Source organism: Geotrypetes seraphini, chromosome 3, assembly GCF_902459505.1.
Source record: "Geotrypetes seraphini chromosome 3, aGeoSer1.1, whole genome shotgun sequence".
NCBI classification, from domain to species: Eukaryota; Metazoa; Chordata; class Amphibia; order Gymnophiona; family Dermophiidae; genus Geotrypetes; species Geotrypetes seraphini.
Window position 1 is genome coordinate 162,434,799 of NC_047086.1, and position 18,833 is coordinate 162,453,631.

Sequence of the window (18,833 nt, forward strand, 5' to 3'; positions counted from 1 at the left end):
TATGTATGTATAAGCAGGTAGATTGATTATATATTATAGGCGGAAAGATGAATGATTATGGTTTAAGAGGGCTGTATTGAGAACCAATTCAGAAAACACTAACTCTGTATTGTAACAGAACCATCAGAAAGTACTTCGATACTATCTCACTCCGCTTACTGGTACAATCCTCCATTCTAAGCTCACTCGACTACTGTAATATCATTTATCTGGGGGTCTTTCAAAAAAATCACTCAAAGACTCTGAATCATCCAAAACTCGGCAATCTGATTGATTTTTGGGTTAAAAAAATGGGAACACCTAACTCCCTACTACCAAAAGCTCCACTGGCTGCCCCTCGAAGCGAGAGTGATGTTCAAATTTGCTGCCTCTGTTTCAAATCCATTCTAGATTCGGCTCCCTTATACTTGGTTCCCCATTTCAACTTAGAATGTCCATCCAGACCCACACGCAGACTACACCTATTTAACCACTCAACACTAAAGGCCTGCCGTTACAAAAGATACCTGAACAGAACACTTACCTTCCAAGCAGGTCAACTGAACGATTGGCTGGGTAACATTATCACGCACTCCTCATCCTATCTAAGTTTCAGAAAACTTGTAAAAACAAACTTGTTTAACCAATTTGTAACCAAGTCCTCTCAAACTTTTCCTCTCCAATCCTAACCGAATTGTTCCCAAAATGCTTATGCCTCACCTCTGTATCATGCTCTCCTGTATTTTGATGATCTTACATTGTACCTGTATTCGCTGTTTGTCCAGCTCTTCTTTGTTGTAAACTGCCTCGAACTACCATGGCTTTGGCGGTATATAAGAATAAATTATTATTATTATTATCTAGATACGCTAAGGACAATTGTATTCTTTTGGACACATGGAAAACATTGAAATTTATTGATAAATTAACAGAAGTTCCTATAATGAAATCTATTTTTCAGTCTTTATGGCTAAACTCCAAGATTCAAATAGGCAGTGCTGGGATCTCCTGGAAGAATTGGATGCAGGCAGGTATTTCTACATTAGATGATGTTATTTCTAATGGGAAACTGCTGGATTTTACACGACTGCAGCATTCATTTGGTATTTTAAAGTCTCAAAATTATAGATGGTTTCAGTTGAAGCAGGCCATTCAGAGTGGGTTCCCTGAATGGCAAAACATGAAAAATTATAACTTGCAGATCCTTTGCTACCAGACAGATTTATTAGGACATCAGGCCAGGTGATATAAATTAATTTCTGAATTTTTGAACAAGAAACCAAAAAATAGTCTTAGAGACATTTGGAGCATGGAAATTAAGCAGTATATTTCTGCATCTCGATGGCAACGAATTTGGACTTGGAGGATTAAATGTACAGCGTCAGCATCAATGAGAAAAACTTGGTTTTTCTTGTTGCATAGGATTTTTTGGACCCCCAGTTCGTTTGAATAAGGTAGACAGTTCTAAATCTAATAGATGCTAGCATTGTCATGTTAATATTGGGACTTTGGATCATCTAATATTCTATTGTCCTTTGATACTTGATTTTTGGAAGTCAATATGGGGGAAAATTAATGATGTGCTTGGATCATCACTACCGTTGACATATGAAGCTGTTATTTGTGGTACTCTATTACAGTGTTCTTCAACCACCGGTCCGTGGACCAGTGCCGGTCCACAGAAAATTCCTGCCGGTCCATGAAGGATCAGTGTTCCCTGCAAGTGCGTGTCCATCTTCCTTCCGGCTTGGCTGCTCCTTATCTTCAGCGCCAGCTGCACTTGTTTGCCGAGACTGTGCACAGTGGCTCTTGCATGCTGCACGTGGCTGACCCGGAACCGGAACCAGGTCAGCAGCATGCAGTGTACAAGAGAAGCTGTACACTATCCCGGAAAACAAGTGCAGCTGGTGCTGAAGATAAGGAGCAGCCAAGCCGGAAGGAAGATGGACACACACTTGCAGGGGACACTGATTCGGCTTTGGCAGAGGCTGGACGGCCCTGAACAAATAAGGGAGAAAAGAGGGGGGTAGCGGAGGAGCGCATTGAGACACAGGAGGGGCGTGAATTTGGGACAAATGTTGGAAGGCAGGGGGAGAGACACAAGGAAGGAAGGAGGCATGAACTTGAGATACAAGGTAGGGGATAGAAAGGGATAATTGTTGGGGATGAGTGTGTAAGTGAGAGGGAAAGATGTTGCACAAGGGGAAAGGAAGAAAGAGGAGAGAAGTAGAGATGCATGGGGAAGAGAAGGATGAGAGGGAGAAATGTTGGATATGGTGGTGGAGAGGGAACAGAGGGACAGATTAAAGGGGATGCAAGGGGGAGGAATGTTGGACATAGTGATGGAGGGAGAGGTGTGGCATGGTGCTAGAGAAGGGTGATAGAAGGAGAAATGTTGGGCAAGGGGCTGATGGGCAATAGTGAAAAATGCTGGACATAATCCAGGGGATGAGAGAGGGAAAATGTTGGATATGGCAATAGAGGGAGTGGGAGAGATACCATGGATCTCTCTCTCCCCACTCCCTGTACAAGGGATGGAGACAGGGACCGAGTTCACAGGGACGGGGCAGAGACGAGTTTTTAAAATTTCAGTCTTAGTAGTTTGCTGGTCCACAAAATAATTATTTTATTTTTCCGGTCATAGGTATTAAAAGGTTGAAGAACACTGCTCTATTACACGCTAAATCATCTTTGGATCGTAATAAGAGCCGCCTTTTCTTAATAATGTCAGGAATAGGCATTCAAATGGTTACACGCAACTGTAAATGTTATGATAGAATGAATTACACTTTTTGGTGGGCAAACTTATGTTTTATCTATAAACATGAATGAATGAATGCGGAGTGTTTGGGTTATAGTAATGCTTTTAGGATGGTATGGAGTCCATTGACAGTATTTATTGAGTCGCAATAAAGGTCATGAATCTTTCCTTTTACTGGTTTTCCTTACACATCCAGGGTGGGTGGGGGGAGGGGTATATATTCTGTTTTCCTAAATTTACTTATATAAAATATTGGAATTTCATTAATAAGTTTTCTTGTATTAGTTATGGAAAGGGGGGGGGGAGAAAATAATTGTTTTATGTATTAATGGTGTATTTAAAGTGTGTTCTGTTTTGTTTGTTTTTTATTAATTATATTGCACTGTCAAAGTTTGAAAATCAATAAAGTTTTTTTAAAAAAAAGCACAAGTATTGATTACGGTTTAACAATGTATTGATTATAATATATTGATTATGGTTTAATAACGTCTATTGAAACCATTACAGAAAACGCAAACTCTGTAATGTAACACCTTTATTGTATTGTAACACCATTACAAAGCTCATATAGACCACTCTGAATTGACTCCTCCAGTCATTAGCAGCAGTATAAAAGCTTTTGATAAACAATAAACATTGAAAACAGGCTGGTGTACGGAAAGAAATAAAACAGATTCCAATCTATACTTCTCTTACTATATTTTAAATGCTGAACATTTTTATTAGGTACAATTATTTACATTACAGGGCAGAAAACAAGCATTATTTCCAGTTTGAATTGTGCATTCAACCCTCTGTACTGCTACTTAGTAAAAGTGCTACAAAGCCCTGACCATGAGAGCTTCAGGTTGGAAGTGCTAACCTGGCATGTTAATTACTGTTAAAAAGTTGCCATGCTAGTACAATTAAATATCAATAGAGAGCAGCTGACGATGCCTATTGGCCTCTCCCTTCAATTCAGCTAATGAAAAAAAAAATGCTAAGAGTGCAATAATCCAGCTGTTCTTAAGAAAAAGCCTCTTGGCTGCCAATCTTTTTTTTTTGAGGGGGGTGGGGGTCGGGAGGAAAGTGTTAATATTGTACCATCAGTAACCTATAAATGGTGTCCCATTATAAGCTGAGGGTACATGATCCTCTAAGATGAGGCTTCCCAAACCTGTCCTTGAACTCCAAAGCTACCTGGGTTCATAACCACCACAATAAAATATGCAGGAGATAAATTTGCATATATTGACTAACATAATATTAGTTTAACACTGACTTGCCATACACACTTGGCACTCCTATCCAGCACTGAACATTTATATAACAATTGGTAGTTAAACCAAACTGAATTCAGGTTCTTTTTCTGCAGAATTATCAAAACTAAGGATTTAGCATGTTATATATTATCATTGGTTTCAACAGCATCCTGATGACCTTACATCTGATCTGAAGGAAGAGACTGTAATTAAATTTGCAAATTAGGAGAAGGAAATTTGTTTCAGGTGGTGGAATTATCCCGTTGTAGGCGTTCAATCAGCTGATCAGCCTATGAAAAAAAGAGGAAGGAAAATAAAATATATATCATACGTGTATCAAAATTCTTTCCAAGCATCATCATAACTGGATTTGTGATTGTTTACCATGTAGAAAATCTCAGCTGCATCATTTCTTCATTTAAAAAAAAAAATAAAAATCTTCTCATAGGGCATTTTAGCTTAATGTAGTAACCATGAGCTAAATCTACAATAAAAATATTGGAACGTGAGGAAAGGCTACCCGTCTTTCTTATGGTACAATCTACTGGCTTCTTTAGGTTTCAGACATCCAGATCACTGAAATTATTTACCCAATGAAGAGAATGGAAGTGGAGGCTCCCTAACACTTCTATATTTACATGCTATGACCTCTTCCTCTTGGGGGAGGGGAAGGATGGACCCAATACTGAGGCTGCCAACTGCAAAGCAAATTTGGGCCAGTAGAAGCAGGAAGAATCTTGCAGCTGTTAATATGTTTACAAACTAAACCAAGTCTAATGCTTATCAGACTGTTCTAAGTTTTGGCCACTAGCATTCTAGAGATTTTCCAAAAGGCTTCCTCTCGCTGTTTCTGTATAGGATGCACTTTTGATAAATAAGTTCTCATTTCCAACTCGGCCGAAGAATCTTAAAGCAAATTGTGCTGAATTGGCCCATTTGCATGATACTCCAATTCTAAGGGCTCCTTAAACCATGCAGTAGATGGGGTTGGTGCAGAGGACCTGGATCTAATTCCCAAGACAGGTCAGAGTTCAGAATGTCATGGAGCCAACGTTAACATTCAATCCATGAAAGCGAAGAAATATCACTCTGTACAAAGCCTCGTAGCTAGATGTTTGGACCCATGAGTGCAGAATGCCAGGGACTAACTGAGGTGTGACCCCTCACTGCCTGGGGTGATTTGAGCGAGGTATATGAGGGGGAATCTTCCCCTCCACCAGGTAAATGCAAAGCAGAAAGACTGCTGCACGAAACCTTCCTCTCCCTCTAAACATGAGAGATGCTGAATTTGGATATTTTTTTTTAAACACACCTTTTTGAATCTGAGCTCAAGCTGAATTAGGAGTCAGGTATAGCAGGCATGTCTTTGTCCCTGGAGTGCTTACATAGTAACATAGTAAATGACAGCAGATAAAGACCTGAACGGTCCATCCAGTCTGCCCATTAGATATTTTCATTAAAAAAGACATGATTAAATTAACTCATCTTTTCTGTGATATTTCTGGGCCATAGACTAAAGTCCGCCAGGTATTGTCCTAGGTTCCAACTGCTGAAGTTACCTTCTAAACTCACGCCAGCCTATTCAACCATCCCGTTGTTTGCAAGATATCTACTCTAAAGTCTGGTCAGTAACATCCTCATGCTCCAAGTTAGTGGAGTTCCCATTGATGCCCTTCCCAGCCCAAAGTCTGTACCCAAGGTAATGGACAGTTAAGTGACTTGACCAAGATCACAAGGAGCAGCATAGGATTTGAAACCTGGCACCCTGGTTCTCAGCCTGCTGCACCAACCATGAGATTACTGCTGTCTGTGAGCACAAAATATGAGAAAAAATGCAGACTATACTGTAGGAGACAAGCAACCTTGCTTCACATCCACAATATTGTGAAATATTCTGTAAATAGATTTTAAAGACAGTTGTTCATGGGCGTGATGATATTTCCTAAGCTTGTTTCTCTCCTTAGACACAGAGCAAAGCAGGGCTGTGGAGTCAGTACATTAAACCTTTAATTCCAACTCCTTTGTGTCTAGTGCCTGACTCCTACTGATATTAGGCTTTTAACTTTTTTTGACTTGATTTAAAGTACTGATAAATATAACATTTCCCAGTACTTTAGATTAGAGAATGACACGGGGAAAAAATCTGTCCCCGTCACTGCACCGTCCCCGGCCCACCATCCTCTGCACCGCCCCGTCACCGCCGTTCCTTTCACCGCCCCGTCACCGTCACCGCCATCCCTTTCACCGCCACTGCCATCCCATTCACCGCCCCGTCACCGTCCCCGTCTAGCACCCATTTTCTTCCCTCCGCTCCCCCATAGTCTGGCATCTGTCTTCTTCCCTTCCAGCGTCTTCTCCCCACTCTGCCTTCCACATTTCCTTTCAGGGTCTGTTCCTCTCTACCCTCTTTCAATGTCTGTTCTATTCCTTTCCACCACCACCCTTCCCTCCCTCCTTTACCATCTGTTCCTTTCTACCACCCTTCTTTCATATCTTCTATCAGTCCCCCCACCATCACTAGCAGTCTCTCTTCTCCCTTACCATGAGCAAATAGAACTTCTGAAAATTGTATTGCTGAGGCATTATTTCTAGTACGCCTTTTTTTCCAGATGGATAATGACATCAATTTTATAATTCTTACTGTCTGCTCTGATTTCATTCACAATTTGGTTTGTGTTTTGTACCTGAGGATTCCATGAGGCATTTAACCTTTTCCTGTCTCTTCTGTGATTTCAAGTTGATTCCTTCAATAATGGAGTCTCAAGGCAGTAGCAGTTTTCTATTTTGGGCTCTTTTGACATTGTTTAAGGGATTTCTTGTACATTTAGTGCTGGTCTTCTTTGATGAGGTCACTTCAGAATCTATTTCCAAGGAAGAGAAACTTTTTCCCTTTCACCCCCTCCTTCCTTGTGTGAGCCGGAACACGCGGTCCCCGCAAGCAAGTAATTTTATATCATTTTCATTCTATTCATTCATAGAAATTAAAGTCTAGATAATGCCAGTCACATAACAAAATTATTTTACAAAAATAATTCCCTGCACAGTCAAGCCTGCAAGGATTACTAGATGTCTTTCAGCAGCTCCCCTCCCTCCCTCCCCCTTACCTTTGTGGCCAAGTCAAAATGATCTACCAACAATAAAATTTTAAAAACATAAAGCATGCTGTACGCAGAGAAAATGTTAATTATCATTTATATTCCGCGGGTTTTCAAAGAGGTCAAGGCAGATGACTTTATGCAATGTCACCTCAGTAGCAACTATACAAAAATAGACAAATATTCCCCCTCCCTTTTTACTAAACCGTGATAGCGGTTTTTAGCGCAGGGAGCTGCGCTGAATGCCCCACGCTGCTCTCGACGCTCATAGGCTCCCTGCGCTAAAAACCGCTATTGCGTTTTAGTAAAAGGGGGCCATAGTGCAAAATATAGACAGCAGATATAAATTCTCAAAACGGACACATTTTGATCACTAAGTTGAAAATAAAATAATTTTTCCTACCTTTTTGTCTGGTGATTTCATGAGTCTCTGGTTCTTCTTCTGATCCTTCTTCTTTCTTCTCCTGCCCCCCCCCTCTTTCTTTCTCTCTCCCCCTGGCTCCCCTCTTTCTTTCTGCCTTTCTTTCTCTCCCTCTTGACCCCCTCTTTATTTCTGCCTTTCTTTCTCTCTCCCCTTGGTCCCCCTCTTTCTGCCTTTCTTTCTCTCTCTCCCTGACCCCTCTTTATTTCTGCCTTTCTTTCTCTCTCCCCCTGCCCCCCCCTCTTTATTTCTCTCTCCCCCTAGCCCCCACAAAGCCATCGTGCCAATTTCTCCACTTCCACGATTCTTTCCCTACCCTCACCCCCAAGCCAGCAGCCGATTTCTCCCTGCTCCTTCCCCGATGTCCTGAACTTCATCGGGCAGCAGCAGCATTCACAATTCACTGATGTTGCCCGCTTCAGGCCTTCCTCTCTGTCGGGTCCTGTCTTCATGAAAACAGGAAGTAGGCAGGACCCGGCAGAGAACAAGGCCTGAAGCCGGCAACAGCAGCGAATTGTAAACGCTGCTGCTGCCCAAAGAAGGTAATGGAGCACCGAGGCAGACCGCTTCTCCCCCCTCCCAGCCGAATCCCCGCTGACCCTCCTATCTCCCCCCCGTGAACCTTTCCGACCCTCCCAGCGAGAGCAGCAAACCTCCTTCGCGGCTTTCTCCTCCCTCTGCCGCGTCACTGATGACGTCATCAGTGATGCGGCAGAGGGAGGAGAAAGTCGACGCTACTGGAGGGAGGTTTGCTGCTTTCGCTGGGAGGGTTGGAAAGGTTCACTTGGGGGGGAGATAGGAGGGTCAGTGGGGGTTCGGCTGGGAGGGGGGAGAAGCGGTCTGCCTCGGTGCTCCAAGGCCTGGCGCCATTACCTTTTTCGCCCCTCCCGCCCCCCCCTTGGTACGCTACTGCTCTCCAGCTCTCCTTAGTTTGCCGATTTTCTTTTTCGGCGACCGGCACGCTTTCAAAGAGCCGCGCATGCGCGGCAGCTCAAAGTTCAATCTTCTGCTCTGCTGCAACTTCCTGTTTCCGGTTGGGTCAGAGCAGAAGATTGAATACTGAGCAGCCGCGCGAGCGCGGCTCTTTTGAAAGCGTTCCGGTCGCCGAAAAAGAAAGCCGGCAAACTAAGGTGAGGTGGAGAGAGGAAGCTGGTTAAACGATCGAGCCGGCATGCGGGTGGGCGGATGAGGGTGCGGGGACCGCACGATCCTTTAAGTCTCACTGCGGTGACAAGACCATTCACCGTTCCACGGGGCGGTGATGGCCTTGTCCCCGTCCCCGCAGAGGCTGCTAATTTTCATTCCCCGTTTTTGGCGGGTTACCCGCGGCTAAACGCAGTAGCCGCGGGTAAACCGCCACTGTGTCATTCTCTACTTTAGATCTAGGACACACATATATAACATGATAAAATCATATTTTATAATGCAAGATTTTATTTTTAACCTGGAGCTGGAGTTGGTATATTTTTACCAACTCTGAATACACAGTTCTGGGGCAAAAGGACAAGTTCCTTTTACAGGGGAAGTGGATGAGATGTTGAAATATACTGGCATGTTTTGTATTATGCAGGAGAATCAAAAACCTTTTACACTGCCTTTGGATCTGAAATTGGAAATCCAACCAAACCACATCCTTGCACTTACTGTAATAAACCAGTATGAACTGACTCTATAAATCAGTCTGGACATAAATCCAAGATGGCTGGCTGGTGCCAGTACATGGAGATGCAAATGGGATACGGAACAGAAAGGCGGCCAGTGGAAACCCATCCTGGAGAAACAAGAAAGCAGTGATAGTAGTGAGCATTCAATGCTGAGTCTCCTAGGGGCTTTAGCTTTTTCCAAATATGCTTAGATTTTATTCCCTGTAATGGCTGCACATGACCTTGCCCAAACTATGTTTTATGCTGTCTTTTAATGTCTCTCCATTCTTAAAGCAGAAATCTTAACTGATTCTAAGAGTAAGCAAAAACTGCAAGTACTAACAAAGATTGGTCATCACCCAAAAAGCCTATATTTCTTCCTGTATAGATACCACCACCATGCAACTCAGCTGCACATGCACTACCATCTCCAGGACGGTGTTGGACAAGTTACTTTGTAAAACTAAGATATTAAAAAGTTACTAGTTATTTGCAAGGAAAAATATTACAGTTACTAGCTACTTGTTTAATGAAAGCAATATGTTACTCAATTAGAGAGAGATTTAAGTCAAATAAGGAAAACAAATCCCATAAAAATAGCATATGAGCAGTGCAGAAAACAAGCATTATCTATATTCAGCAGTCCTTGGCGTGGTAGCACCAGGCAGAGCCTTCTTTTGGCATCAGTGCCAGCAAAGAAACAAAAACTTGCTCAATCAGAATGGTTGATCAAAGATTCCAATTTTTGAAGCGCCATTTAGAAATAGGTTCAGTTCAGCAGCAACTTCACTTCTGCTACTGCTATCAATATTCTGAAGAAAAAAACCCAACACACAACCCAAACAGAAGTCATCTTCATCACCACAGCTACTGCTGGATGAAGCTGGTGCAGTTGTTACTGTCTTAATTGCTTCGAAAATAAGTTTTTTGCATTTCAGCTTCATTTTGTTGCTTTCAACCCAACAAAAACTCTTGCTGCCTGCAGCTTTTCCCCTTGCTGCCTCTGTATTGTGCTTTCTGGCTGGATGTAGTTCCGCCCACCAACTACCAATCAATCACCCAGGTGATCTCACAAGCCCCCTACTTAAGCAAAGCCCCCTCAGGGCAGCATGAGTCGCAGGTGCATGAACAAGGAGCACACGCTCCTTATTGTGCTCCTTCATGCGCCTCCCTATTCTTATTATCACACTTCCTTTGTACATTTCCTTTCTGTATTCCTCGCCTTATGGTTCCAATTCACTTTCTGCTTTTCATACTCGTTCTTCCTTTTCCACTCCACCCCACCCCACAAGTCCACACTAACCTTCTCCCTTCCCTATCCCCACACCAGCCATCCTCTCATCTGCTTTATTCTCCAGTGTCAAACTTAAACATCTTATTTCCATTCATCCATCTCCTTTCTCTGTGGCACATCCCATCTTCATCACTACATTGATACTTCCCCTTCGCTTTGACATGCTCTCCTACTCCTCCTCCTGCTCATCATAGGGAAAATCAATCACAACCCTGGCCCTCCACACCATCTGCCTCCCTGTATGTGTAACTGCCCCAACCTTATTCCTCTCTCCCTTTCTCATGTGCCCTGTAGAATGCTCACTTTGCGTCCAACAAACTCCCCTTTATTAGTACTAGTAACTGTGGCCGCATAACTGCAGCCAATATCAAATTTTTGTGGTCAGAATAATGACCAAAATACTCACTGAACTACAAATGCACGAACCAGAGGTGAGGCATATGTAAGGCATGTACCAATTTTAGTCTCCTTTGTTTTTAGCATGACTACAGTGAGCAGCAAAAAGCCCAAATAGCATTTAGCTTCACTTTGTGGGATGTCCAGGGCAGCTATTAGTGGACTCATGACATGGCAGTATCTACCCAGAAAAAATTATTTCATGCTTTCCGAGTCAAGTCACTCCAAAAGCTGTGTGCAATTCATTCAGCAGGCTGAGTTCATGTTTTTGTTAACAATGGAATCAATTTTCTTAACACCATAGAAGAAACAATTCCACCATGTTGCATTAGGAATGATCAGCTGCATATTGCATTTTTCCTGTAAAATATCAGCTAACTGAGCATTTTGACTTGTCTTGTTCCATAATTCTGCACACATTGCCAATGTTCATGATGTCATCTACTTGAATCAGTGACACTGATGTCATAGTTAAAATCAACAGCTGATTGAACAAGATTTTATTTCTTTTGCTGGCACTGATGCCGCTGCATCACTTTCAGTTTTGTGGCTTACTAGACACAACTTGCACCTAACAAATATAATTATTTTGCTTACTAAATAAAAAAATTTGACATAAATGGAGTGCTTAAATGTCGCCACCTTTTTCACCTTGTGCTAGATGCATATACAGTGTTACACACAATGAAGTTTGCTGGAAACCAGAAGCAGCCCAATAATGAGCCTAATAATGCAAAGAAAAGTGGATAGGTGTCACTAAAGAGTAACTAAAGAAACTTCATATATTACATTTTCAGAAATGAGTAATATATTACTTTCATGTAAATGTAATGAAATAACTGTAATCATTAAGTTACTCATTATTTTAAAAAGTAATATATTATTTTCCAAAACTGCTCCAGGGTGAAGTTGATTTCACAGCTGTAATGCTTATAAGTACATCTATTACAGCTCTGCTTCACTTTACATAGTAACATAGTAAATGACGGCAGATAAAGACCCGAATGATCCATCCTGTCTTCCCAAGCATACATGCTCCATAAATTAATTATTTAGTATAAATGGTCCTTTTTCTTAGATATTTCTGGGCCAGAAACCCAGAGCCCTGCCCGGTAGTGTGCTTAGGTTCCATCTAGTGTGCTTAGTGAGCACTGGATGCATCCATCAAAGCTCACTCCAGCCCATCTTAACCATCCCAGCCATCGAAGCCCTCCACAGCCCGTCCTCAACTGAATGTCCATATACAGGACACAGGCCCTGCAATCCTGCCAGTACTGGCCTTAGTTCCTTCAATGTATACTCATTATTTTCTGAGACCCTCTGTGTTCAACCCACGCTTGTTTGAACTGTCACTATTTTCTTCTCCACCACCTCCCTCGGGAGCGCATTCTACACATCAACCACCCTCTCTGTAAAGAAGAATTTCCTAACATTACTCTTGAATCTACTACCCCTCAACCTCAAATTATGCGCCCTGTGGTTTTACCATTTTCCTTTCTCTGGAAAAAATTTTGTTCTACCTTAATACCTTTCAAGTATTTGGATGTCTGGATCATATCTCCCCTGTCCCTCCTTTCCTCTAGGGTATACATATTCAGGGCTTCCAGTCTCTCCTCATACATCTTCTAACGCAAACCTCCTACCATTTTCGTCACCTTCCTCTGGACCGCTTCAAGTTTTATTATGTCCTTCACCAGATACGGTCTCCAAAATTGAACACAATAATCCAAGTGGGGCCTCACCATCGACCGTCTTTCTTCGAAGTTTCTTTCTTTGAAGTTCATGAAAATGGTGATATCTGACATGATTAAAAAGGAAACAACATTTTACATGATCTTAAGCCAAATGTTGCTTGCCAATTTCTTTTTGTTTTGTGGTTTAGCCGTTACTGGTGCCAGAAATGGTATTTAATTTTGATGAATCAGAGAAACTCAAAACAAATCTCTGTAATACTGGATGATGTAAAGGGGCAATTTGACAAATTGAACAGTAGCAAATCGCCTGGACTGGATAGTATACATCCCCAGAGTGCTGATAAAATTGAAAAATGAACTTGCAGAGTTTTTGTTAGTAATTTGTAATTTTTCTTCAAAATCCAGCAGAGTACCAGAACACTGGAGGGTGGCTAACGTGACACTGATTTTTAAAAAGGGTTCCAAAGGTGATTTGTGAAATTATAGACCAGCGAGTCTGATGTTGGTGCTGAGCAAAATGGTAGAGACTATTATAAAGAACAAAATGACAGAACATATACATAATCCACAAAGCCGCTGAAAAGGTGCGCTGTGATCCCAAAGACAGAAGCAAAAAGCCAGGATTCCACAAAGAAACAAAGAACGTCCACAAAGCACACCACGTGGAGCCAGTTCCTGGACACAGGAGTTTGAAAATGCTTTATTTCAAATATAAAGAATTAAACAAACAAGCACTAGAATCTAGACCCAACACAGGTTGTGTTTCAGCGAAATAAGCCTTCCTCAGGGGTCCTTTTGGAGGTTAGAAATCAAATATACAAAATTGGAAATAAGAAAATAAAAAAACATAGAATTAATAAAAATAAACAAAAACCAAAATCACATAGAGTTAGTGAAAGCACAAACTAAAAGCCATCAATAATCAAATACAACAATGATAAAAACATCAAAATATAAAAGCAATCTTGATATAAATGCATGAAAAACATTACAATAATAAAAACAATGTAATAAAAAACATTATAAATAAAAACAGGTGGTAATACATAATGTTTATAATAATACAGACTCGTAAAAATAGGGTATCTATAATATCTATAATACAGACTCGTAAAAATAGGGTATCTATAATATCTATAATACAGACTCGTAAAAATAGGGTATCTTTTGAAAATTGTGACATAGAATCTATTGTGAGTTAAAATCAGACAGGGGAGATTTAAAAGGACAGGAGCACAAAAAGAAGAGATATGGAACACCCATGTGAATGCTGGATCACAAGATTAAATATACTTGCATATGCTGCCCCAGTATGAAAATCTGACAAAAAGACAAAAAGAAGAAAATAGAAAAAATAGAACATAAAAGGGAAAATTAAAACATGCAAAAACAGAGCTCAAAAAACTTGAAATATGGTACACCAATGGGAACGCTGGAACACAAGATAAATCTACTTGCTCATGCTGCCCCAGTGTAAAAATCTGAAAGTGTGCCCAACAAGACAAAACAAATAGGCACTGGAATAAAAAGAAAAATGGGAAATGGTAAGAGCTTAAATACAATGAAAAAAAATAAAATCTTAAAAGGGAGGGAAGAGATGCAAGGGTTTAACACACTAGGTCAGGGGGTTGCTTCAAAAGAAGTGTTTCTGTTCAGTACTGCCAACTAGTGCTGCCCGATTCAGGAAAAAAATTTTCAATTCTATTCGATTCAGCCTATTGAATTGAATTTTTGATTCGATTTTCCTGCCCAATTGGGTGTTTTTTCAAACATCCTGGTGGGTTTATTTTATAGCCTCTTCATCCCTTTTATAGACTCTTCACCCCCTTTGCCCTCTCCTACCCACACTGGTACTATGGTGTAAACAAAATAAACAAATAAACAAAAAAGACTTTTCCTCTCTCTATTAAATCCTAGCACACATTTGTGGTCTAACACCAACTCTGGCAGGATACACATTTCAATTCTGACATGTTGTAATCACAAAACAGAAAATAAAATGATTTTTTCTACCTTTTGCTGTCTGGTCATTATTCAAATCATGTTGTTCCCAGGTTCTGGTTGTCTTCTGATAACTCGCTTGCTAGGGACTCCTTCTTTCTCCGTGCTAACCATCTATCTTCCATCTGTGTCCTCCCCTTCAATTTCCCTTCCTTTCCCCTGGTCTGGCATCTGTCTCCTTCCTCCCTCCCCATGCCCTGAATCTCTCCCTCCATGGCCTAGTATTGCCTTTCCTTTCCCTCCCTCCCATGGTCTTGGCATCTCTCTTTCCTCTCCTCTCCCTTCCTGGTCTTCCTTCTCCCTCCTTCCCTCCCTCTCTCCCCAATTGGTTGCAGCAGCAGCATTTCTCTTCCCCCTTCTCCCATCCACTCTCCTCCTCCACTGCTCTCCCATCAGTCCTGCTGCAGCTTTCCCTCTTCCATTTTAAGTCCAGCAGCACTCTCCACTGTTCCCAATCCAGCAGCACCTCCCCCTCTCACCTCCCTCCACCACTCAACTCTAACAGCAGATCTCCCTCCCTTCCTCTCTACTTTTGTTTCCCCCACCGACTAGCTGCAGCACCTTTCCTTTCTACCCCCAGGGCCAACAGCTCCTCTCCTCTCCATTCCCTTTCCCTCCCCTCCGACTAGAAGCAGTACCTTACCTACTCACCTCCCAGGTCCATTAGCACCACTCCCCCCTCCCGATTAACAATTTCTCATTGGCTCTCACCGGCTTGGGGATTTCCTGGTCTGACTTGGCACAGCCTGAAGTTCTGTGTTTGACTCCGGCCAAAGAAAGTAAAAAAGAAAAAAAGACCCTCCCCCATCCGAAAAACCAGGTGATTTTTCAAACCCTCCCCATAACACTAGCCTGGATTAGCAGCTGCACTGCTCTCTCCTTCCATAGCTTTAGTGAGTCAATTCCCTTCTGCAGCCTCAGGGCCACTGCTAGGCCGTCTACCTCCGATGATGCAACTTCCTTCTTCCTCGGAGGCAGGATGGCCTAGCAGAGGCCCTGAGGCTGCAGAAGGGAATTGACTCGCTAAAGCTATGGAAGGAGAGAGCGGTTTTTAGTTTACATTTGAATTTTTCAAGAGATGTTTCTTGTCTAAGATCTGACGGAAGGGTGTTCCATAAAGCAATGTTACTTACCGTAACAGTTGTTATCCAGGGACAGCAGGCAGCTATTCTCACTAGTGGGTGATGTCATCCGACAGAGCCCCGATACGGACATCTTGCAAGCATGTCTTGCTTGAAGAAACTCAGAAGTTTCGTGATGCCCGCACCGCGCATGCGCCAGTGACTTCCCGCCCGATGCTCCGGGCGTGTCTCCTCAGTTCAGGTAGCTAGCAGAGAAGCCAACCCAGGGGAGGTGGGTGGGACGTGAGAATAGCTGCCTGCTGTCCCTGGATAACAACTGTTACGGTAAGTAACATTGCTTTATCCCAGGACAAGCAGACAGGTATTCTCACTAGTGGGTGACCTCCAAGCTAACCTCAATGGGATGGTGGGAGTGTTGGCAACTTAAGAGAATAAATTTTGTAACACTGTTTGGCCAAACTGTCCATCCCGTCTGGAGAAAGTATCCAGACAATAATGAGAGGTGAATGTATGAACTGAGGACCAAGTGGCAGCCTTACAAATCTCCTCAATCGGTGTCGATCTGAGGAAGGCTACAGAGCCTACCATTGCTCTGACCTTATGGGCTGTGACCTTACAGGGAAGGGGTAATCCAGCCTGGGCATAGCAGAAAGAGATACAAGCCGCCATCCAGTTGGAGATGGTGCGCTTCGATACAGGTCGTCCCAACTTGTTTGGATCAAAGGAGACGAAAAGTTGAGGAGCAGTTCTGTGTGGTTTGGTGCGATCCAAGTAGAAAGCCAAAGCACGTTTACAGTCCAGAGTGTGAAGAGCTGATTCTCCAGGATGAGAATGAGGCTTTGGAAAGAACACTGGAAGCACAATGGATTGGTTGAGGTGAAATTCAGAGACCACTTTAGGCAGGAATTTCGGGTGAGTGCGGAGGACCACCTTGTCATGATGGAATACTGTGAAAGGTGGGTCCGCCACCAAGGCCTGAAGCTCACTGACCCTGCGAGCAGAAATGAGGGCCACCAGAAAAACCACTTTCCATGTGAGAAACTTTAGTGGAGCCTTGCTCAGAGGCTCAAAAGGAGGTTTCATAAGCTGAGAAAGGACAACATTGAGATCCCAAACCACTGGAGGCGGTTTGAGAGGAGGATTGACATGAAAAAGTCCTTTCATAAATCTGGAAACCACAGGATGAGAAGAGAGAGGTTTCCCATGTAGAGGCTGATGGAAAGCCGCAATAGCACTCAGGTGGACTCGTATAGAAGTCGACTTGAGACCAAACTGAGACAGGTGTAGAAGATAGTCCAACACAGAAGATAGGGAAGCACGCTGAGGCTCTTTGGAATTGGAAATACACCAGGAAGAGAATCTAGTCCACTTTTGGGAGTAGCATTGTCGAGTAGCAGGCTTCCTGGAAGCCTCTAAGACATCCCTCACCGCTTGAGAAAACTGGTGAGGGGTTACGTTCAGAGGAACCAAGCTGTCAGGTGGAGAGACTGCAGGTTGGGATGAAGCAGTGATCCTTGATGTTGAGTAAGCAGAGAAGGAAACACTGGGAGAAGGACCGGGTCCCTGCTGCTGAGTTGAAGTAGAAGGGAGAACCAAGGTTGCCTGGGCCACCGAGGAGCTATCAGAATCATGGTGGCTCGGACTGATTTCAACTTAACCAGAGTCTTTTGAATGAGAGGAAATGGAGGAAACGCATACAGAAATCGATTCCCCCAATCCAGCAGAAAGGCATCTGCCTCGAGGCGATGAGGAGTGTAGATCCTGGAGCAAAACTGAGGCAGCTTGAAGTTGTGGGGAGCCGCAAAGAGGTCTATCTGAGGCGTCCCCCATTGTGCAAAGACCTGATGAAGGGGGTTGGAATGGAGAGTCCATTCGTGAGGCTGGAGGAGACGACTCAAGTTGTCTGCCAAGACATTGTCCTTCCCCTGAATGTAGACAGCTTTGAGGAAGGCATTGTGGCGAACTGCCCAATCCCAGACTCTGAGAGCTTCTTGGCAGAGGGAGGCCGATCCCGTGCCCCCCTGCTTGTTCACATAATACATGGCGACCTGGTTGTCTGTACGGATGAGGACCACCATGTCATGAAGCAGATGTTGAAAAGCTTGAAGAGCATAGAAGATGGCTCTGAGCTCCAGAAGATTGATCTGATGGAGGCGGTCCGCACTGGTCCAGAATCCCTGAGTGCGAAGCCCATCCAGATGAGCCCCCCAGGCATAGGTCGAGGAATCGGTTGTGAGGACCTTCTGATGAGGAGGAGTGTGAAACAGCAAACCTCTGGATAGATTCGAAGAGGTCATCCACCAAAGTAGAGACTGCCGAAGAGCAGGAGTGACTATGATGTGTCGAGTCAACGAGTCTGACACTTGAGTCCATTGAGAAGCTAGGGTCCACTGAGGAATTCTGAGATGGAGCCTGGCAAAGGGTGTCACATGAACTGTAGAGGCCATGTGGCCCAGGAGGACCATCATGTGTCTCGCTGAGATGGACTGGCGAGAAGATACAGACTGGCAGAGACGAAGAAGAGCATCCATGCGCTGAGGAGGAAGGAATGCTCGAAGCTGAATGGTGTCCAGTACCGCCCCGATGAAGGGAAGGGACTGGGTAGGCTGCAGATGAGATTTGGGAAAATTGATCTCGAAGCCTAGGCTCTGCAGGAAGCAGATCATGGTCAAGGTCGCCGAAATGACCTTTGGAGCTGACGGGGCCTTGATGAGCCAATCGTCGAGGTATGGAAATACCTGAAGACCCCTGTTCCAGAGTGCAGCGGCCACCACCACCAGACATTTCGTGAAGACTCTGGGAGACGAGGACAGGCCGAATGGAAGCACTCGATACTGCAGATGTAGATGTCCCACCCGAAATCTGAGGAACTTGCGGGAGGCCGGATGAATGGGAATGTGAGTGTAGGCCTCCTTGAGATCCAGAGAGCATAACCAGTCGTTCTGCTCGAGGAGAGGGTAGAGAGAAGCAAGTGTCAGCATGCGAAACCTCTCCTTGACTAAGAATTTGTTGAGGGCCCTGAGGTCCAAAATGGGTCGCAGGTCGCCCGTCTTCTTCGGAACAAGGAAGTACCGGGAGTAAAACCCCTGGTTCAGTTGGTCCGTCGGGACCGGCTCCACGGCACGAAGCCAGAGCAAAGCCTGAGCTTCCTGGAGAAGAAGGGCGGTCTGAGTCAGTTGGAAAGATACTCTCTTGGAGGGTGGTCCGGAGGGACCCGATGGAAATG

General features: G+C 43.6%; 1 protein-coding gene across 6 annotated transcripts in view; it reads right to left on the minus strand.

The window, feature by feature from the left end:
• Positions 1-3,260: 3,260 nt before the first annotated feature.
• HINT3 (histidine triad nucleotide binding protein 3) overlaps positions 3,261-18,833 on the minus strand; it is a 43,114-nt gene continuing 27,541 nt past the window's right edge. For 2 of the 6 annotated variants that reach the window (XM_033939307.1, XM_033939305.1), the window contains 2 exons: positions 12,573-12,628; positions 9,141-9,268 (listed from right to left, as the gene is read on the minus strand). In XM_033939307.1, coding sequence (XP_033795198.1) covers positions 9,167-9,268; positions 12,573-12,628 — 158 coding nt within the window. In that variant the 3' untranslated portion in view covers positions 9,141-9,166. Of the gene's footprint in view, positions 4,272-9,140; positions 9,269-12,473; positions 12,629-13,661; positions 13,845-18,833 lie in introns of those variants that run through there. The other 4 variants (XM_033939303.1, XM_033939304.1, XM_033939306.1 and 1 more) reach the window with 4 other exon arrangements.